Genomic DNA, 22534 nt, shown 5'->3' with positions numbered 1-22534 from the left:
TTCAGGCTTAATCTTTTCACCTACCTTTTCTGTTTCCTTAATGTGTTCATTATTTGCTAAGCATTACTCTGTTCTTTGTCCTCATTTTTTTTTTGTTTCTAATGCAGCTTGCTTTGTATGGGTGAGATATGGAACAGTACCAAAATCCGGCACCCTGGAAAGCAAGGGATTTCTACCCTGTGACAAAAGAATACCGCCTTGACTTCAGAGATTGCCTAATCCCAGCTGTTCTGATAATATAATTAAGGCTGCCTAATGTCTTTAATTTTGCAACCAGTTTGTGTGAAAGGGAGAATTTGGCACTCAAAAGGCTTAAACGTTAAATAGCAATCTCAAGGCGCCTAATTAGAATTCTCTGACATTAAGCTAATTGGTGAAACTGTATTTCAGCAGCTTAACTTCTTTATTAATTTTTCTTTGGATTTTCAGTGAAAATCAATTGATGAGCTGTCAGTATTTTTTTTTTTTCTGTAATATAATTTGCTCTTTAGTGATCCTGACTTAAGCAGGCTGAAAGGCCCTGGACTAACTATGAAATCCATTGAATATTATCACTGGCATTCCATCCTTTTTCTTTAATCACTCACTCTTGACCTAAATAATGTGGTTATTGTGAGACTCTGCCTTGCCAGATAGTCAGAGCTCTTACAAACTGAGAGTCCGTGAGTGAAATTAGCAAAGCATAACACTTTTCAGACTGGCGAATATTAGCAAGTTTGTGTACTTGGGGTTTGGCTTACTTTATTATTTCAGAGAGGAAGAAGGATGATGTTTATAATCCCTACAGCACATGAAACTAGAAGACTTTGTAAAGATTTTAAGATCAAGAAATCAAAAATGGAACTATTGTCTTTATATGTGACATGTTTTTGTTAAATGACCTGTGCAGAAACCTGTTGAGATTAAATGTATACCAGGATTGACTTCAAAAGAGTCTGTTTTGTGTTTAACAAGACTTTCAGACATCTTAAAACTGTGCACTTCCCTTTTCCCTCCATTTGAAACACATCTCTCATAATCTGATTTTTGGAGATGCCAGTGGGTTGTCCTTCCTAATATAAACTTCATGAAAGATGTTTTCCTTTCTTGTTGAATTTGGCTTTAAAAAAGCTGTGACACTGCAGTGAGTCGCAGGTGACTGGATTTCTTTTAACAGTAGTGAGAGGATGTTGCATTGTAAAATGGTACTACAAGGATCAGGATGGAAAAGGGTCTCCATCACCTTCCTCTTATAGCGAAACCAGGTTTAAAAAAAAAAAGTTTTTATTGAAGACTGTCTCTATTCTGAATGGAAATAGGGTTCTGTTTTTGTCAGGAGTTAACATGCAGCGTACATTATCACTGTTCTATATAAGGTTTTACAATTTAATGACTGCACAGTAAATGCTCTTTACATCTTCAGTGTAGACTGTCTTAGTCTACTCTTAATCTCTGTGAAAAGTAGTGACAATCTTCTAATGCCAAGTCATACATCTGTGTGAGTTCCTAGTAGATCTTGTTATACTTAAATGCACGTGATGCTAGTGAAAATGATGTTTTATAATCCATGTACCTGCTGTACACTGTCATTTGCCTAACACTTTGGTGAGTCCGGTTGTGACATATAAGTGGAGAAAAGCAAGTGAAATCTAATGGCCCATCGCACTGATAGAATGAAGAGTAGTTTGCATTCTTTTCAGAAGAGAAGGAGATAATAAGTCTATGTTAATGGATACAGTTATAATTCAGTTTTAATTCTTCACATACAAAAATTAAATTGTACAACTGACACCGGGACATCTTGGCTTGTGATGGCTGAATACCTAGCTTGTTCTGCCTTACAGTGCCTTCGACACTGGGAACTACCACTTCTGGGATTTGGTAGCTGCTGTGTTTTTAGTCCATTTGGAATTTAAATTGCAATGCTTCTTAAGAGATGTATTGCTGCTTGGTTTTTTTTTTTTCTGCCTGTTGGTGGGCGCATATGCAAAGATATTGTGAAGGTCAATGCAAAACAAAAAAAGATGAATAGATAAGCTTAGACTCTTCTTACTTTGCTTTCTATTTTGAAATTATTTAAGTGAAACATTTGAGAAGTTAAGGAAAAAAACTTATGAGAGTAATATCAGGTAAGAAACAAACGCTGCATTCCAGCTGACTAGAAGGGTAGAAATATCGAAACACCTGTGTTCTTCTATTTTTCCCAGACCTTAATCCAATTGTTTTGTATTTCCAGCTTCTTTCTCTTCTGTTTGAAGATTTGTTCAAAAAATTTAACTCTGAGCTGAAAAAGATTGCTGACCAGGTAATCCCCAAGCAACGTGCAGCTCAGTTTGATGTAGTGAAGCACATGCGTCAAGACCAAATCACCAATGGCATGGTCAATGCCATTTCCACAGTAAGTAATTCTGGTTTAATTCTAGTATACGAGATTTTTCCACTGTACTGAGTGCTGAAATAGTGTAAATTTTGTTCTGATGGCTCCACTGTCTTTGGTCAGATCTATCAAAAATTGCAAGCTTCTGTCATGGACATGGCTTTTGGAATTGGCTGAAAAATCGTTATTCTTCAAACCAATTTTTATTTCACCATTTAGTTAAAAGAGGTGTTTGAAGTATTTCTGATGGAACAGTAGAAACAGACAAATTTAAAATAGAGATTATTTATCCAACTTGCTGTCTTGTGCATTCTGCTTTATTATGTGGTTCGTGATATTTTTTTTTATTACCTAGTTAAGTTGAGGCTGTATCATATGTCCAAAATATGGTTGAAATATGACAGGAAAGGAACACATCGTGAAGGAAAGACAATTGCTAAAAAAGAGGTCTTTGAAGAGTGATGCCTTTTTAATTATACAAAATAGCTAGTAGAAGTAAATTTAGTGTGAGCAAATTTGTAGCTAGGAGCCAGTTTTTTTTTTTTGTTACGTCAATGATAACAATACTGAACTATTTAACTGGGAAAACTAGTAGACCAGATATTACTGTAAAATGGTTGGAATCAAGTCTAATTTGTCGTGGTTAGATTTTTGCTCATATCTGCCTTCTACTAGAGAGGATATCTTCGTTCATGCCAGTGGACAAGAGTAAAATGTAATTATTAACTTAGCTCACATATCTGCAAGAACAGTTTGTGTGATAATCCCTGAAATCTAGCTAGTAGCTTGTAAATGACTTTGAAATGCATGAATTTTTAAGAAATTAGATTAGTGAAAGTATTTTAGTTGCTGGTAGACTATGTGCAACTTGGTTCTTAATCTTTGGAACTCATGAGAGGGCTTTTCTGCCTAGTATGAAACTGAAGTTTTTCTTCATTTCTTGTAAATAAAATTAACTCCACAAATTGCATTTGAAACAACTACAGTCTGTTACTTACAAATCCCAGTGTTTAAAGCTTATCACTATTTAATTTTATGAGTGCCCCAAATGTAGTTAAATCTCTACAGTGCACGTACCCAAAACAGTTGACAGATTTGTTTCTCTAAATGCTTGTGCTTTTTTCTAGCTGGTGCCAGTTTTTCCATTTGGACTGACAGAGATAAATCTGCAAACTATTCAGTACATATTGTAAAATCTTCCTTCTTCCGCTATCTTACGACTTTTTTTTTTTTTGTTACTGTCACATAAGCAGTTAAACACCATCTGCTCTTAAGCATTGAAAATCATTTCTCAGGAACAATGCCCAGTGCATACTATTCAAGAGATTAAGCAAATACCATAAACATCGTTCTTGGAAACAGCAATCTCCAATCTCACCAGAATGCTTCAGTGATAGTCCCAAAGAGCATGAAATAACTCAACAGACTTGTAATTACACTAGTAGCATGCAGAATAATTCATAACACTGCTAAATCCTCTGTACACTGGTGTTCAGTGGTACTTAGTCTGTGTATCCTGGAAATACCAGAGGAGAGTAAGTGTGCAGAAATAGCACAGGCCTAACAGACATTTCAGAGTCTACAAAATCATCCAGTGCCATTGAAGAAGGAACTTTGATTTCACAGGAGTTTTCAGTAGGAAGTCCTCTGTCTTGCAGCAGCCCTGACCTGTTTGGGTTGTTTTCGATAGCTTTGAAGGAGTCACTCTGACACTTCCGAAGCATAAATAATTTTTTCACAATATTTCTTCAGGGAGTGTTTTACCTCCCTTTTCTGTTGCTGAGATTTCAATCATTTGGACAGTGCAGAAAAACTACGTGGTAGTTCAGGTTACAATCATTTCTAGCACGAGAATAAGCTACTGATTTATTGTATTCTTCATTCATATTCCATAATTTCCAGTCCTTTAACATTGTCATGGTGAGTGAGTGAGAAGGATGAACAAGTAGAAAGGTCTTTTGCTATTAGGTACTATGTCTTCCCCCTTTCTGCAACAAAGGAAAAAGGGAGGTTCTCATGACTACTTAACAGTCTCTGCAAGGTAGGCAAGTAAGAGAATAATTGGGATGGATAGTGGCTTCTTGCTGTTTATCAAAAGACCAGATTATACTGTTAATATATAAATAAAGAAACCTAGCCAAAAGATTTCGGTGCAGTATAGCAAGCAAACTCTAAATTCTTTGTTAGCTGTGCTGACATGAGTTTGTCAAAAGGTTACACGGATTAGCGGGTGGCAGTCCTAGAGAAAACATTCAGGCTCTTCGTTCCCTTTGGACTGACTAGTAGTGTTGTGACTAGGGCAAGTAGTAATAACTGGGACAAAAACGTGCTGTATCTACTGACTCCGGTACCAGGAACTCTCTATGCATGGAGTATGGATCTTGAAATCAAGATACATAGTATCTAAATTTAATAGCCTGCTGAAACATTAGCTTAGGTTGCAGTGAAATGCTGGATATTGGTAGAGATTATTATATCTACTTGCCATTTAAACATAATTGTATTCTAGAACTTTCTCTGAACTCCTCTGTTGTAGTTGAAACCACAAGTAACACTGGCCTTGACAGTCACAAAGCCTGAAGTCTTTGGTATATGAATGAATCTTGCATTTTCTAGTTGATGTGAACTCACTGGAGAAGTGTGGATAGACCTAAAACCTCCCACTCTTCTTTGAAGATAGGACACATGAATGAGTCTTTTTCCTCTGGATTCTAATACCCAAAGGTTTTGAAAAAGCGCACATGACTTTGATGTCAGATTGCTTCAGTATAAACATCTGTGTTTCCTACCAAAATAAATCACAAAAAAGACAGAACTGAAACAGGACCTACTGTAAAAGCATATTTCACATGCAAAAGAAGCACCCCTTTTGTTGACATACTCAAAAAGGTCAGAAAAGTTTTTAATTTTGTTAAATTTGAGCATTGATATACCTGTATGCACATGAAGATCAATCTCAATGTAATTGAAGATGTTATAGCAAAATCACCTGGAAGAGCAGTTCTTCTGTTTCAACTTCAGTTAGTAAGTGTGTCATAACCAGTAGTTTATATCCAGATGGGTACTTAGAAAGCTGTATTACATAAATGCCCAGGTTGGATGGGCCCTGGGCAGCCCCATCTAGGGAGCCCACTGCAGGGAGGTTGGACTGAATGAGTTTTAAGGTCCTGTCCAACACAAGCCATTCTGGGATTCTATGAAATGGGTAGTATTGGCTGTTTAAAGCTCCTGAGGTTGTTCAGTCTAAATCTCAAAAAAAGGAATATAATATTGAAAGACAGATAAACTGTGATGACTGTTTTTTAAATGCTCGTTGTGTTCTACAGGGAAATTGGTCTCTGAAGAGATTCAAAATGGACCGCCAAGGTGTGACTCAAGTATTGTCCCGCTTGTCTTACATATCTGCTCTGGGAATGATGACTAGAATCTCTTCTCAGTTTGAAAAAACAAGGAAAGTGAGTGGTCCTCGATCATTGCAGCCATCTCAGTGGGGGATGCTCTGCCCATCGGACACTCCTGAAGGAGAGGTAAGGGGCTTGTATGTTGCTGTCAGTATTTTTGTCCTCCTGAGCAGTGGTGGCACTGTTTGGTTTGAAGCAGTCCTCTGACAGAGGAAGAATTTTGCTGAGGAGGGTTCTGGATGAGAGAAATTATCCTTAGTCCAGTAGCACTGCTTGTTTGTCTTCTCACGTCCCATCAGTTTACGTCCTGGTCCTCTTTACTATACTGTTCTCCTTTCTGAAGGGAATGGCTAGAAGCTCTGTTCAGAAATCATTTGGTTGAATTATTTTTGCTCTCTTTGCTCTCTTTTGATCTGGACAGAGAAAGGAATCCTCAACTCTTATCCCTTTGTTCTAGAATGAGTATACTGTTTTGAAATTACAGTCAACCTACAATTTTTCTAGAATTGTATTAATTTTACAGAAACTGCTTTATCTTACTTTTAAATATGCAGCTATTTCAACCAAATTATTGATGCTGGTAGTCCTTCTTTGTACAGCTATCTTTTCATTTTCTATGTCCTGAATGGAAAGCCCTGTGAGAGCTCTGGACTTCTGGAGTAAATATGTAATCAATATGAGCTAGTCTTAAGCAGCTGAAGTGAAATTATGCTATTTAAGATACTTAAATGCTTTTTGTTACCTATTTGGCAAATTGATCTTGTATTGTTATTTTCAAGTCTTCACAAAGATGTAGTGGTAAAATTACATTAAAATTAAGAAGTTATGATGTATGGAGTTATAACAATCGATTCTAATAACTTAGAATTTATTAACCTAACTTTTTTTTAATTAACCTAAAACTGAGTTGTTTGTACTTCTTCATGTACTTTATCTTTAAAAATGGTGTACTATGACAATGAAGTGTCCAAATATTCTCATGCTGATGAATTTTATTTCCTTGATTTTTCTATGTAAATAATAAAGATGTTGCTTTAAAGAGAGAAAAATATAGAGTTATACATGTTTTGGATAACTTCATATCTACAAACTGTACTTTTTATTTTTAAATGCTAAAACATTACCTTTCTGTGCAATGTAGAAGGTGTTTACTTTTTTCTTTCCTAATTTTCAATGTACTTAATTTGTTTTGTGCTTTGAATTTCTTCTGTAGCTCAATGCAATGGCCTGAAAAGAGGCTGTTGCGAGGTGGGGTCTCCCTCTTCTCCTGTGTAACTAGCAATAGACTGAAGGGAATGGCCTAATGTTACATTACGGAAGGTTCAGGTTGGATAATAGGAACAATTTCTTCTTAGAAAGAGCGGTGCTGCAGTGGCACAGGCTGCCCAGGGAGGTGGTGGAGTCACCGTCCCTGGCGGTGTTCAAAAAACATTTAAATGTGGTATTAAGGGACATGGTTAATAGGGAAATATTGGTGGTAGGTGGAATGTTCGGACTGTATGATCTTAGAGGTCTTTTCCAACCTTAATGATTCTGTGATTCCATGAACGGATAAAAGATTAAATTGTTTTTTCTTACTTTAGGCTTGTGGTTTGGTTAAAAACCTTGCTCTGATGACTCACATTACTACGGATATGGAAGATGGCCCAATCATCAAACTAGCCAGTAATCTTGGAGTCGAAGATGTGAATTTGCTCTGTGGTGAAGAACTTTCATATCCTAATGTGTTCCTTGTTTTCCTGAATGGTATGTAACTCTTCAGCAGTCTGACTCTGATTTGTTGCCAATTTTGAGTTACTCTTCAGAAACGCTGCAGTATTTGGAGCGTGGCCAAACACAGATGTTGTATTCCCTATGAATTTCCCCCGTAATTTCATCAGCAAATATTTGATAGGGTTAAGCAGAGTACACAGGTCACATGATGGCATTTAGTTGTGTGTGAAGTTGTCCTCAGAACTCTGCAAATGGATATAGCTGGGATATTGAAGCTCTTTTGAGTTTCGGTACTGTTTGTATACAGGTTTGCATGAATGCATACAAATATACGTATACTCCATTACAGATTTTTTTTTGCTTGGTTGGTTTTCTAGTCATTCACCAATTAATCGACCTTCTTAAGGTACTTTTTAAAAAGAATAATGCTCTTAAAATGATAACTGTAATTTTATAAATCCAGAGCTTCATTCACAGAATTTATTTCTTTTTATTCTTCATATATTTTTGTATCTATTCATGCAACTGTGTTTAAAAACAGGAAGTCAGTATTAACTGTTTGCAATATTTAGCAATGCTGTTCTCTTTGAAACTGCCTTTTAAGCAGCAACTTGGTTTGCGAATGATCATAAAAAATGAGACTTAAACCAAGCTGCATTGCTTTCCTTTGTTAGAAGAATGATTTGGCACATGTGCTTTGCTTCTGCACGCTTAAGTTCCTTTTGCAACTGATCTTTCAGTATTTCTAATCAGCAGTTACTATAATACTAGATTTCAAAATAGTGACGTTTAAAAACTACAACTATGATTTTGTCAGCAGCATCCACTTCAGGGACTAGTATTTAAGGTCTGTCATCGTGAGTAAGTTCTCCGTTTACCTTCAAATTAAACAGCAGTTATTCTTCAATCCTGCCTTTTCTCAGTTACATGAAAGAAACACTTGACTAAACTGCATTCCTTAGCTCTGCTTTTCTTTAGCAATATGTTAAAGATAAGGTTCAGTGAAACCACATGCACTCCTCCTGTTTCACTTTATGGTCTAAAGGGGAGTGCTGAGCAGAAGGATTGGATTCTTCCTTCAGAGACTCCATCACAAGCAAGATCACTTATGTTCCAAAATGTAGATGATCTCGTACTAAAAGAAGCAAAACTGATCAGTATATTAGTTTCTTATTTTAATTCTAGAAGAATACTGTCTTGTGGTTGTCTGATTTGTTTCAAATTTAAATATGTGATGTAAGAGCACAGAAAGCCTTTCAAGTGCACATTCCTACATTTATATCAGGCTGTCTCCCTGTGTAAAGGGTTTTGTTCAATATGACACTGTACTAAGTTGTGTTCTATAAGTTAAGATAAACTTGGCTAGATGACTCTTTAAAAATGAGTTTTAGTCTTCTTTGCTCATCATGCATCAGAATACTTAGATATGTATTTTTAAATATGTATATAAATTGCAAGAAGTGGGGAGTACTTCTGTACATGTTAGACACGATCAGAATTTATAAGTAGAGCTTTGGATGTGCAAAGAGTGGACCATTAACTTGTTCCCTTTCTGAATAGGTAACATCCTTGGTGTTATACGTGATCATCAAAAGCTAGTCAACACATTTCGGATAATGCGACGAGCAGGTTATATCAATGAATTTGTTTCCATCTCTACAAATCTTTCTGACAGATGTGTCTACATATCCTCTGATGGAGGGAGATTGTGCAGGTAAGCATCCTATCAGAATTATCTAGTAAGCACTGTTCTTTGCACTGTAAGTATTCTGGGTGAAGGAAGTACAGGTTTAAACATAAAAACTGTTTTCAAATTCAGTGGAATTTGAGCATTTCGTTTCTCCTCATTCAAAGCAGATAGATAAGCAAAATCCACTATGTAGTCAATCGACTTCCCAAAAAAAGCCCAAATAGATTAGTTTTATCTTTAAAAAGAAGTTAGAGCAAAATATTGCTTCCAGCTTCTTAAAAAAAGGAGGAAGAAGAAATCAACTGGGTTGGCAACTGCAATGATATTCCACATCCTTGGATTGTTTCTTTACTTCTTGTGTTAAGATATCAGGGTACTTAAACAAGGTACAAGCAGCCACCTCTTGGACATGATACCACTTTGTAGAATGAGAGGCTACCCTTTGCCTTCAAGAGCCCTTACTTCTGGTACAAAGCTTCCTCAGGCATGCACGTGTTCGCTGTTGTAAAAGGAAAGTCTCAAAGTTTTGGTTTAGTTCACTGCTTACTGTTAACTAGGCAGGGAATTCATTAAATCTGTTAGGAAGGTCTCTGCCTTGAGTGCTTACACTCCTTATTGCACAGAGAGTGCCTTGATAACAGTCATATCACAAAAGCAAGCAAAAAGGAATTGATTGGTTAAAGAACAAAGTGTTACAGAACAAAAAAAGAGATTGGGAGCAGAATGACATAAGAACTATATACGTATGTTAGTTACAGTTGGCATTCCACCTTATTTGTTACTTGAAATTCAGAGCATAGTGAATGCTGTGTAAGGCATGGTAAAGACCCAGAAGTAGTACACATAAATATCAGCTAATCACACCCACTCAAGACATGCAGTGGTACTGGCATATATTCCATTAGCACAGAAATCACCTTACCAGTTAGGCTAATACAGGCTTGAAAAAGTTCTGATTTGATGTGGGGGTTTTTTATTTCCTTTTTTTTTTTTTTTTTAAGAGTGAGAAGTGAAATTGTGTATATTTCCAGGAATTAACCAAATTGCTTTGTGACATTCCCCACCCTGCAATTGTTCAGATCCCCTTATTAACCATTTAAAAGTGCTCCTTAGTCTTCAAACAGTTATTTAGACTTCAGAGTGGACTCCACAAGTATCTTGTAGCTATTTGCTGCTCTTTATAAGAGCAACTTGTCCAAATAGCAACAGCCCTTGATGTTTCATTCTTGCATGCCATCCTTTGTGCTAGGGTTTCCTTGCGGTAAGGAAGCCTTCAGAAGCCCATGTGTGGTTGAAATTTATGGATTCATGTGATGCAACCAATAGCACAGGGCAGCACTTTGTAAGTATCAGCAAAATACATTCTGCATGTGGGCATTTAAGCACAAACCGATGACTCTTTTTAAACAAAAACTACATGGAGTCCCTGAAATATCCGTAGAACTTAATGCTGTTCTTAGCTTTGTGGAGTAAGAAGGTTTAAATCTCTTAAAGCCATCGACAAAATACGTAGGTGGAACTTAGAAAATGTTAGTTTAAGGGTTTAGAGGAGAAAAAAAATGGCTTCTTTGTCAAAATTCTTTTTTTTTTGGTGCAATTTTTTGCTACTTAAAGGACAAACAGCCAGTTCAGGACACCTGTGTTTCAAACCAAGGTCTGAATAATTGTTGATTGTTTTTATTTGGCTGCATCAATTCATAAAATGGGTGATTCAGTGTACTGAAAGTACAAACTGTTACCCAAGTATTTGCTATTTTAATCCTTTCTTTTCTTTTTACTTGTAGACCCTATATAATTGTAAAGAAGCAAAAACCTGCAGTAACAAACAAGCATATGGAAGAACTGGCTCAGGGTTACAGGTACTCAGTTCAAGCACATTATTTTCATAATCTTCACATCTTTTTGTAAATACTATGTGGAAATTTTTTAGACAGTCCATCATTTCACGGTGTTGGTTAGCTGTTTAGAGGAGAGTGTTCTTCTATATGTAAGTTATGTGTATAAATCAGTGTTTTGAAGGTTTTCTGTTCAAAGTAAGTGTAGTTGTCTGGGTGTCTTTTTCTTTTTTTTTTCCTTTTTCCTTTTTTTCCTTTTTCCTTTTTTTCCTTTTTCCTTTTTTTCCTTTTTCCTTTTTCTTTTTTCCTTGGTATGAAATTTGGCAGTAAAATCTCTCAGAGCCTCCTTTTCCCAGAAGTGGAAGTCCCGGGGAGATTTCTATCTTCCTCTTGATTGAAAATGAAGCACTGCAAAAGAATATTGATCTGATCACCCTAGAGCAAGCATGTTCAGAATTAGTTATAAACTAAAATTTGAAAGTAGTTTCATATGTTTAAGAGCACTGTATTTGCACCAAAAAAACCCCACATTACATTCTTTCAATATATGCATTTTGTAATTCAATTTTTGCGGAAACATAAGAAAAGTCCATACTTCCAACGTAATTTTTTAATTTAACTACAGGAATTTTGAAGACTTTTTGCACGAAGGCCTTGTTGAATATTTGGATGTGAATGAAGAAAATGACTGCAACATTGCACTGTATGAACATACAATTAATAAGTAAGTATGCATTCAGACTAAGCACTGGTGCATAAAAAAATTTCATAGGGTGACTCTCCAAAATGCAAGAATATTAATTATGTTATTATTTTTATACATGTACACTGCTCCCTTGTTAATGATTGAAACAATTCCAGATAGAAGGTATCAGTTTCCAGACATCCTTAATTATCTGTGGGTGGGATAGTTACAAAAACTGGTTTACCTTTTGTCTTTTTTTGCAAAATCTATCCCAGCTTCTAATTCTCCATAGTATGGAATACTTAAAGGTATATAATTCATTTCTCTGGAGGTAGTTTAGATTATTTTTTTTAATCATTGAGCTGCTCATCATAAGTAGTTTTATACATTAGGATGCCAGAAGGGAAACGGTTCCATTCATTGAACAATGATATTAAGATTTTGTGATTGTCCTTTGGAAAAGTTTATTTGTCTTGATATAGGGGGATACTAGACAACCAGGTTGCATTAAATGCCTGAAGTGTCAGGAGGAGACATTCCATTTGACTTTTTGATGTACAATAGGCCCCAATGAAAATGTCTGTATCATTATAAGTATCTCTATCATATGTTAAAACCCATTCCTGGCATGTAGTTTTTGTTTAAAAAGATTCATTGATGATTTTGTGTGTGTGTGTGTTTTCTGCATACATAAAGGACCTTCTAGCTTGTGAGTGTGATTTGAAACTCCACATAAAAGGAACGTTTCTTTAAAATTTTTAAGTCCTCATATCTTTCTACTTCAGCGTTGCTCTGACAACATTCTGTCAAGTAAGGCTACACATAGGAAGATATTGGTTACTTCCATGAAATATTTGATCAGTAGGTTTATGCAGAAAATGCGTTTTCTAACTGTTCTGTCCTTGTCAAGTGCTCATGGAAGCTACTAGAAATATATCATTGGTTTCAGTGGAGCTGGATGAGACCTTCAATTGTCTGTACTGTTTGCCAGATGAAATGCATTAACTCTGCTTATTAAGTTGCATTGCTCATGCCCAGGCCTTGGAAGACTTCATCACTTCAAGAAATTACTCTTGCATGCTCTTTCTGGCTTCTGTATACATGAGCAAAGAAGAGTACATACAACTGCTGTCTTCTGTGCCAAAATTAAACAACCTCCTTACAGTGTCAGAGCTGAAAAATTTAAGTTACCCTACAGCTGACTCATCTGGGAAGGTTAATGGGAACATATCATCTGAAATTATTGATTACTCAAAAATAGGAGGAGCCTATGAGCTTCCAATGGAGAGTGTGAAGAAATGAGTCCAAGATAGCTGCCGAAAGTTTGGAAGATTCTTGTCCATCAACTTGCTTTGAGTTTAGCATAATTCCTTGTAATTAATAGGGTCATAAGTATCTGAGCATGCACCATTTAGGCACGTTGCTCCTTGGTTTTAGTAATAACATTCCCTACATCTTGAGTACCCCCTGCCCCCAACATCATCTTGCATTTTAAATGGTACAACCATGTTGGTACAACTTGTTTTGATAATACAACGGATACAATCCACTATTGTGAAGTATCCCATTAACATTCCTGCTTTTGTAATGGAGGCTTCTTTTAGTTACGGTATCTTCTCTTTGCCTTTCCAATCCAATTAAGGTTTTTTTCTATTTAGTGTGTTCAATTTCTTCCTTACTCATTTGTAACTCTTATTTTCAAGCTGACAAGTTTGCCTTCCTTTCTTGGTTCGATTTCTCGCAGAGGCATTTTGACTTGCAGAAATTGAACTCTTCTAAACTTTAAATTGTTATGAAATGCATCCTTGGACCTAGCATCTTCTGTGGATGAAATGAGGTTGACCTCCATAGAAAAATATTTGTGTTGAACTTTACCCTATCTGAAAATCTGTATGTAAATCCGCGCATTAGTATCCTCTCAAGAAATTTGGTAACTTCCTCGTCAGTACATTCTTAAGCCCCTTGTTTTATTGTTTGAGAAGCCAGTAGTTCTGTGAAGTTGCACAGAATAGGAGAGCAATCCGTGCTTGAAGTTAACTGCTGGCTCTTAAGACTACTTTACAATTCCTTGACTGCAGTTGGCATTCTACCATTCGTGTTTTTTTAAGGCAGGCTTCAATAAACATTTATATGTTTTATCAAGTGAGAAAAATAGCATCTACCCTCTGGCCAGCAGGTGATTTTTTTGGCTGCTGAAACAGATTTGTGATTTATACAGGTGCCTGGGACTGTCAGGTGTTTTCACTTGGCTTGGTCCTTAGGGTTTCCAATTCTTTCAGATTCAACTTTCCAGTGGTTTGTGTGTTGTTTCTGTAAGTTCCTGCTAGTCTTTCTCTTAAATATGCACTACCAGGTTGTGCCTCAGCCTTCTTGAGCTTGTAGTGCTTTACCTCTTTATAATGTCATTATAATAAATATTTTTCCAGTTGTTTCATTTGCAGGGTCTTAAAGTTAAGTGATCAAATTCATGTGTTCAATTCAAAAAAATTTCCAAGAGACTTTCCAGATAAGTCAGATATTAAATATGAGATTTGCAGAGTGCAGTGGATTTAGATGTGTGAGACAAGCAATGTATATATACCTATACATATGCTGTGCTTAATATCTCCAGAAATCATGAAAGATGTGCCTTGGACAGGTTTAGTTATAATTATCTTTATTTTAAAATAAAGTGTTTCCTAGTTGCTTATGTTGATTTAAAAAACACACTTGCTTCACCCAAGCTTTATTGTATACTCCATCCTCAGTTATTAGTCACTCTGTGTGCATCCTCACATACGCTAATTTAATTGTCTTCATGGAGCGTGGAATTTCTTAAGCTCATGCCAGGTAGAATGGATTTTTTTCTTTTTTCTCAGCCTTTGTACGCCGTGTCTCTGTCTTTTTATTCCTCATCAGTCGTGCCGTATAGCAACATAATTAATATCAAAATATTTGCAGAGCTTTTCAAATAGTGTTTTATTATGGCGTATCATCCATGGTACTGGATCTGGTTTGGAAGCAGATGTTTTCTTTCTAACTGATATTATATAACTGATCTTGGAAAACTAAAACTGTGCTTTGGGGTTTTCTTCAATACCTGAATCTGTCTTGCGTCTCCTTCCTCCACATCCCCTGTAGATTTTTAGATCTCTAGAATGGTAACTTGATGCAGAGGACTCTTGTTACATGAGATGACATTCCTTAAGGCATTTTGGGACTTGCTGTATAAGCTGATGTTTTATTGTCTTGCTGAGCTCCTTCAGGTTGTTGTTACCTAGAGGCTTTTTCTCTCCTTGATGAAACTTTATTCTCCTTTAATTCATTTCATGTGGAAACAGTTAAAATTAGGAAGAAAAAAAAAAAAAGCTAAAAAAAAAAATCCCACATTGAATCCATATTTTGAAGTCTTACTGGCTTACATTTTCCTGAGCAAAATTGAATTAAAGAGTTATGAGATACTACTAAATTAAATAACTGATATGTATATGTTTGTTCACAAGCCTTCTCTAACTGATACCCTTTTTTTTTTTTTTATTTTAAAGGGATACAACACATTTGGAGATTGAGCCTTTCACGCTGCTTGGTGTCTGTGCCGGTCTCATTCCATATCCTCACCACAACCAGTCCCCACGAAACACTTACCAGTGTGCCATGGGGAAACAAGCAATGGGTGAGATTATTTGATTTTTACTCCACTTTGGAATATTATGTAGTTTTTGAGGCTGTGTAGAGAAAGTGACAAAACAGAGAAATTCTTTCCTTCTCAACATTAAAGTTTCGCTAGGAAGGGAATACTTCCTTGCTGAGATGAAGTAAGGAAAAGTTACTTCTAAAAAGTTGGAAAAAATAGAAGGAAAAAAAAAACAGTTATGCTGAATGGAGAGCATATCTGCAAGTCTTAATAATTACATTTGGAGAAAATGGGTGCACTATTGCTTTTTTTGGGGGGAGGGGGGTAAATCATAATGACTTTGAAGTTTTCAACATAACGGGAGGATTGGCACTCAGGTTTTCTTTTCTCTTTCTGCTGTAATGTGCTATGGGTTTCCAGACAAAAAGAGTTTTTTTTTTTTAAAAAAAAAAGCATTCTCACAAAGAGAGACAGTGCAAAGAGAAGTGGTGAAGAGACTTTTCCTCAGTAGCTGAGCAGTTGTCTTTCAAAAGAAAAGTTACACTGACATTATAGAAATGCAACGAGCAAATTACTAAAGAGCACACTTAGTTACTTGCCCACTTCCCACAGCAGCAGTTTAGATTTGGGGCTCTTTTTTTCTTTTTAAATGAAAAAGGCAATATAATAATGACTTCCCAGGAAATGATTGGAACAAAATTAATTTCTGATCTGTTAATTATTCTTTTTACAAACGTGGCAGCTGATCATTAAATAAAAACCAAACCATTTTCTAAATATGCCATGGTGAGCAATTAACACAAGGTAAGCTCTCATTCTTCCATTCTTACATAGCTAAGCTAGCATTAAAGCATTGCAGTCATATAGGCTGTGATCAAACCAGAGTGAGTGCCGACAAGAATCTGAGCTGCAGTGCATCAGCTCAGACAGCTGCACTCAGACTTGTGCTGTACATGTGCTTGTATTGATGGTGCCTTGGAAGCTGAGTTACTGTAGAACAAAAGCACACCGCTCCTGTTAATGCTGCTCATCTGAACCTCGGCACCTTTAGTGAGGCTTCTCCAGCAGAAATAATATACTAACTGCCTGATACTGAACTGTTGTGGTCAGCCACCAAAATAGCAGAAAAAAAATGCAGATGTGTGTTATCCCCTTTAAATAAAATTTAAAAAAGAGAGAGGGGCGATGCAATCTTTTTTCTTACAGTTCTCCCCATCCCATTATCTTTCCTCCCACCCCCGAGTCTCTATTTTATGACTATTAGTCTCAGAAGGTTTGGTTAGTTACCACACACAGTTAAGCAGGATCAGTGTGTACAGAAAGCCAATTCAGTATCTGTGGAGTTCTTTTGTAGTTTTCTGTGTGAAGGTTTTTTTCCCCGTTTTGTTTTGAGTGTCATTTGCAATTCATTGTCTGTGTTTTCTGAGGTTGGTGTATTCAGCTGCTTTGACCCTAGGTCTTGCACATTTAGCTCCTTGGATACAATCCTCTGACGTTTCTGCTGACGCTAGGAACACAAAAGCCATTGAATATCTTGAGCAATAAAAAAAGCTTTTGTTTCAGTTTGTTATGACAAAACACCTGACTTTAAGAATAAGAAGCTAGATAAAAGTACATTCTAAATGTTGGCACGTGACCTGAGCTTTGTTTTGCTCTGCCTGAAGTATCTGCGAGCACCCGAACTTTTCTTTAATTACTGCTTTCTAAAAAATACACCCTCAGTGGTAGTATGTAGGGGCAGAAACTATTTTTCTATGCAGCTGTAGCTCAAATGAGATCTAAAGGATAATCCTGAAACAGGTTACACGTAGTTCAGAGTTTACTTATGAGGGCATGTAATGCTGCACTACAAACCCCAAGCTTCTCTGCAGTTCTCCACCCTTTTTTCTTTCCCCATCTCACAATTGCAGACTGGCTCCAAGGTCCATGTTACCATGTGGAGACTCACATCCAAGTGCATGGTGTCACTCCTGTCTGTCTGAAATTGGGGGGCACAACGGGAGCCCTGTGCTCAGAAGGAGGGCCCTGTGCGCTTGGTCAGCCTTGACCTTTTTTAGAAATATCAGACATAGAGAAAGATGTGGAAGCACAGATAAAGGGAGGGTGCCCGTCAGGTTAGTCAGTGAGGTCTGCAATCCAGCATCCTTGGTGAGCGTTAGGTGTTAAAATACGACCGTCTAAAACATTGAAAAATACCTCTCTTTCTGAGTGGGTCATTTTGTTGGAGGACTGGGGCTGCACTCGGTGTAGTGAGCAAAGTGGATTTCAGTGAGATGATACTGAAATGAAATCGCTGTCATAGACGATGCACCATGTGCTGTACTGCTCTGTCAGTTGTACTGTGAGACTGAGGGGAAGTTGTGCTGGCAAATACAGGAGCAGCTGCGAGGGCCTCAGTGGAAGGCTGACATTTCAGCGCAGAAGTAACAGTAACAGTAGAAGCTTAAAATCTGAGGAATATTTAGGACTAAAATACAAGAATCTGTACTGTTTGAATTCCATGTGTTAGTACAGTAACGTTTAAAATAATCAAAGGTGCCAAAGATTAGATGTGTAATTTTAAATGCGGTTTCTCTGTCACTTCAACTTGCAGGAAATGGGTCGGTTTTATATGCTGTACCTGTGTTACTGAGAAGCGTTACACAAAAGCCTAATGTAAGAAATGAGAACACCCATAGTCCTGCCAGCAGCCCACTGTATTGCACAGGCCTATCTGTGAGGGTGGCTTTACAAGTCTGCAAAGTTGTGTGTGGTGGTTCCAACCCATATGTTTGACATGAGTCTGAGCAAGGAAGGAAGGCTCTGGGTGTCAATGGTAGCTCCAGCCTGTGAAAGAACAGAGAATATTTGAGGGCAAGTTCAGGGAATGGGCAAGAACACTGATGCAACTTCTGTCGATGGGCTGAGAGCTGAAGTGCTCCCAGGTTCTGTATGGCCGGCCTGTTGGCAGGGACTAAGCCAACAACAAAGCAACACCAGCTTGTGCTGTTCTTCTGGGCTTGCTGCTCTGTGGACAGATCCAGTTCTGGAGCACTTGGGCCCTGTGAGGCAGCCCCTGTCTGGAGCTTCACTCCCTGGCACCTCTTGGGGCAGTAACAAGCCAGATTTCCCCCATAATCTTTGGGACCAATTTTTTAATCTTTCTATCATGAGGAGAATATTTCAGATGCTGAGTGTTCAGATCAGTTAACACATGTAATGTGGAAGAAAATCTGTGAGCTGAGGTGGAGTTTCTCTACAGGGTTCACTGCAGCCTTTAAAATGATTCACCTATTCTCTGTTGGTTTGTGCTCATATAAAGGACAGAGTAATAGAAAATCCATGGTGAAACTAAGGGAAGTACAGAAGTATGGAAGTTCCTGTCTGGACTCGTGCAGTAATATATCCCTTTGTGCTCATATCTCAAGTAGATTAATTTATGTATCTATGTTAATTTTGGTTGTTAAATTTAATCTTGCTTTAAGTAACACACCAGAGGATTGGATAAATGTGTATTCTAGCTGGCTATATGTTCTATCCATTTGATCATTCTCTTGCCCCTCATCTGGATGTGCTCCTACAGGTCCATGCCTCTCCTGTACTGAAGACTCCATACCTGGACACAGTGGTCCTAGTAAGGCTTCACCAGTGCAGAGCAGAGGGGCAGGATCACATCCCTTGTATTGCTGGCCACACTTCTTTTGATGTAGCCCCGAATACAGTTGGCTTTCTGAGCTGTGAGGACACATTGCTGGCTCCTGTCCAGCTTGCCATTGACTAGCACCCCCAGGTCTTTTTTGGGAGGGCTGTGCTCAATCCTTTCATCCCCCATCCTTATATGGATAGTGGGGGGTTGCACCTGGGTTGAGGCCCAGGTGTAAGTCCTTACATTTGGATTTGTTAAACCTCATGAGATTCACCTGGGCCCACTGCTCAAGCCTGTCTAGGTCCCTCTGAGTGGCATCCCATCCCTCAGGTGTTTGATCATTTTACTTGTGTTCTTGAATCATTCTCTACTAACGTTTCTTTCCTGCTAGGATATCCACTACTTGGTCTACATGTACATTTTTCATTTGATATGCTACAACATTCAGCTCTGAGAATTACCTGAATACTTTATTACCGAGGCTCAAAATCTCAGTAATGTCAGTTCTGGTCTGAGAAAGCAGTAACAGTTAGCTGAGCCTTTGAAACACATGAAGCATTGTTACTTTGGCACAGATATAATTTGAATTTGAATTACCTGAAATATGTGAGTGTGTCATCTGTAAACCCTTAGATATAAGGGGTTACTCAGATTGTTCCTAGAGTATAAAAGAAGAAATTTAGCTAAGATCCGACACGCCAGACTTCATCTTGTCTTAGCATCCCTAACCAGTGAACCGTAGTGTGGCATGTATAAGCATCCCAGAGGAGAAAAAAATTGCAAGCATTTCAAAAGAGAAAGTTGAGAAAGCTGGTGTGGCATACTCAGGAGAATATTTCTCTGAACAACAGGGAAATGTACCAGTCTAAAACTTTTAAGATGAGATGTGCAGCAGATAGCCTATCCTGAAAGCACACAGATTATTCATTCTAGGTGCAGAGAAAAAGAGTGGTCTAAAGCTCCATTTTGTTTGGCAGTAGAAATGAAAACATTGTCTTATTCTTAGGCTAGAGTAATATCAGAAGTAAGAGAACAGGTGTTGAGCCTTATTCGGGGATGACTGGGAGAGTCTTCAATGTTAGAAATTCCAGGCCCTGTGAGCTTGCTTCTTGCTGCGTGCAGAAAATACTGCTCTGGGATGAGCTATTTCTTCTTCTAAGAAAAAGACAGGAAAACAGCTGTTCAGAAGCAAGGGATGGATAAAGCCTGTCAAGCATTCTAAATTGTCCCAGGTGTTTAAGAGCATTGTGCTTGTGGCTTCACGTTTACTTCCTAGATCCAAGAAAAGTCTAGGCCTGCAAGATGGTTTATAAGATGTTTGTTTTTGATATTATTTGTTGAGGTATCTCCCTGTTCTCATCCCTGAGAATGGTGGTTCAGAACAGTGAGCCTAGCAGTAGCAGCCCAGTAGGCCTTTGGAACTGCCCGTGATGCTGCCTGCATTTAAATAATTGATATTCTAGGTGTTTAATTTAAATGCAGACAATTGGAAATTGCAAGTATCTGCATATAAAACATAAAGCCCTTAAGAGCAGCTTTGTGTTCAGCTATGTTATATGCTGGCCATGTGAAGTCTTCATTATAGTCAGGCTGCTTTGACCTTTCTTTGAAAAAAGCCACTCTTTGAAATTGCAGGAGAAATTGGAAAGGTTCTGAAAGACTTAGTTCTTCAGCACATGTACTGCAGAATATTTAGTACTTCAGCTTTTCAGGCTATAATTTCTTAATTGCTTAGAGACATAGCATAGTCCTGGTACAGCAAACTAATAACATACGATTGCCTTAACTTTTGTTCTGCTACACAACAGTTTATGTTTCCCTGCTGGGTGTTAATTATTTTTTCCTCAGATTTCAGGAGACACTCTGGCAGTCAGATGGGACAGGGCCAAAAATTTCAGTCTCAAGCTGGGAGGTCTATACAAAGGATTGAATTCTGAACTGTAAATTTAAAATTAATTTCATGTAGAAAGACAAATATATTGTGGGTGAACTTCTACTGTAGTCTTTCTAGCAACGGCGTCTCTAATTTCAGAAAGTAAATCAGTCTTGGCTGCTGCTAGCTGTATGCTTTGTTTGTGCTTTGTGATACTGTAGCACAGGCTGCTGTTAAACTAATTATTGCCAAGAAAAAGGAAGAAAATACAAAGTAGAAGACACAGAGATCGATCCAGAGTTCCCCTTGAACTCAATGGGAGTCTTTCTGTTGGTTCTGATATGACTTTTGGATCACGGCTTCAGCTCTTAAAAATTCTGTGGCTATTGCGACAGTAACAACAAACTTAATACTTGTGCTGTTATTCAGTGTCATGGTTTTAAAAGAATCTTATTTGCATTAGGTCACAAAAGACAATAGTTTGATTTCTTTTGTTGTTCTTTTTGCCTTGATGCTTAGGTTTTTCAACAAAAAAAAATAATCTTTCAGTAAGTTTAAAATAACAAAACCTCTTGGAGCTTTATCTGAGTGTAATAATGGGAAGTTGTTTTGCTTCAGTCTCTTATATGATTTTTTTTCATGAGGAATTCATCTTACTATATGAAATTTTTCAGTTTGTCAGTTTGTTTCGTTTCTATGCATGTTGGTAATTTTTTGCTAAGAAACACTTTTTTCTAGGAAACCCACTGACGTTCAGACTGTTGTTTTTCTTTTACATACAGGTACTATTGGATACAATCAAAGAAACAGGATAGATACTCTTATGTATCTTCTTGCCTATCCACAAAAGCCAATGGTAAAAACAAAAACAATTGAACTTATAGATTTTGAGAAACTGCCTGCTGGACAGAATGCCACAGTTGCTGTCATGAGCTACAGTGGTTACGATATTGAAGATGCTCTTGTCCTAAACAAAGCTTCTTTGGACAGAGGTAAGAACCACCAATTCTTCTCCACTGTGTGCTGCAATACGTATTTTAATAACCTTGTTGTCTCATGGTGTTATCATATAATACATTTTATTGCTCTTACAAACAGTTAGAAACAGTCTTCAAAACCATTTTGGGTGCTTTTGTTTTCTGCGTATACAGTGACTGTAATTCCATGGTTGTAATAGTTGGGTGAAGTTGCCAACATGTGAATAAACTCTTGAGTGTGAATATTATAAGAACCTATGACTGACTTTTGACTTCAAGTAAAAAAGGAGAAATGGTCTCTTTGGAAATATTTAGCTTGCCAAAAAAAAAAAAAAAAAAAGCATTGTATAAAATGTCTGTGGTACTTGCTTTCTAGATGGTTGCCTAAGACTTTCATCAGTGCTAACAGAGGTCTCATTTTTGTCAATAATGAAAGCAATATATAAAAATAGATTTTTGAATGTATTCAGAAAGTGTGTGTAACGCGTGGTGTTTTGTGTCACTGTGACCTTGATGCTCTGAGGGCACAGTAACAGTATTGCTTTCTGTGGAAAATAATAGTATTGCCTAAAACAAAATAATATTTATTCTGAGATAAGTTAATTTCTTCTTTCTTTAAAAATACGAAATTAAAACCAATGCACTGCATGTGTCTTTCAATGTACATAAGCACCAAATAGGAGCTAACAAAATGAAATCTGTATTTGTGCTATTCTGGCCTGTGTCATCCTCTCCACAGATCTCAGAGTTTTATGTTAATGCTGCT

The 22534-nt window shown here is 37.3% G+C and overlaps 1 protein-coding gene across 1 annotated transcript in view; it reads left to right on the top strand.

Annotated features, from left to right (window-relative positions):
* Positions 1 to 22534, top strand: part of POLR3B (RNA polymerase III subunit B) — a 67191-nt gene that overhangs the window by 19459 nt on the left and 25198 nt on the right. The window contains exons 13-20 of the mRNA XM_010712465.4: positions 2216 to 2377; positions 5683 to 5883; positions 7341 to 7503; positions 9031 to 9184; positions 10945 to 11019; positions 11621 to 11719; positions 15205 to 15332; positions 21574 to 21783. Coding sequence (XP_010710767.2) covers positions 2216 to 2377; positions 5683 to 5883; positions 7341 to 7503; positions 9031 to 9184; positions 10945 to 11019; positions 11621 to 11719; positions 15205 to 15332; positions 21574 to 21783 — 1192 coding nt within the window. The remainder of the gene's footprint in view (positions 1 to 2215; positions 2378 to 5682; positions 5884 to 7340; positions 7504 to 9030; positions 9185 to 10944; positions 11020 to 11620; positions 11720 to 15204; positions 15333 to 21573; positions 21784 to 22534) is intronic.

Source organism: Meleagris gallopavo, chromosome 1 (assembly GCF_905368555.1).
Source record: "Meleagris gallopavo chromosome 1, MGAL_WU_HG_1.1, whole genome shotgun sequence".
Lineage (NCBI taxonomy): Eukaryota > Metazoa > Chordata > Aves > Galliformes > Phasianidae > Meleagris > Meleagris gallopavo.
The sequence above is the reverse complement of the archived record's forward strand: the minus strand, read 5'-3'. Positions and strand labels throughout refer to the sequence as shown.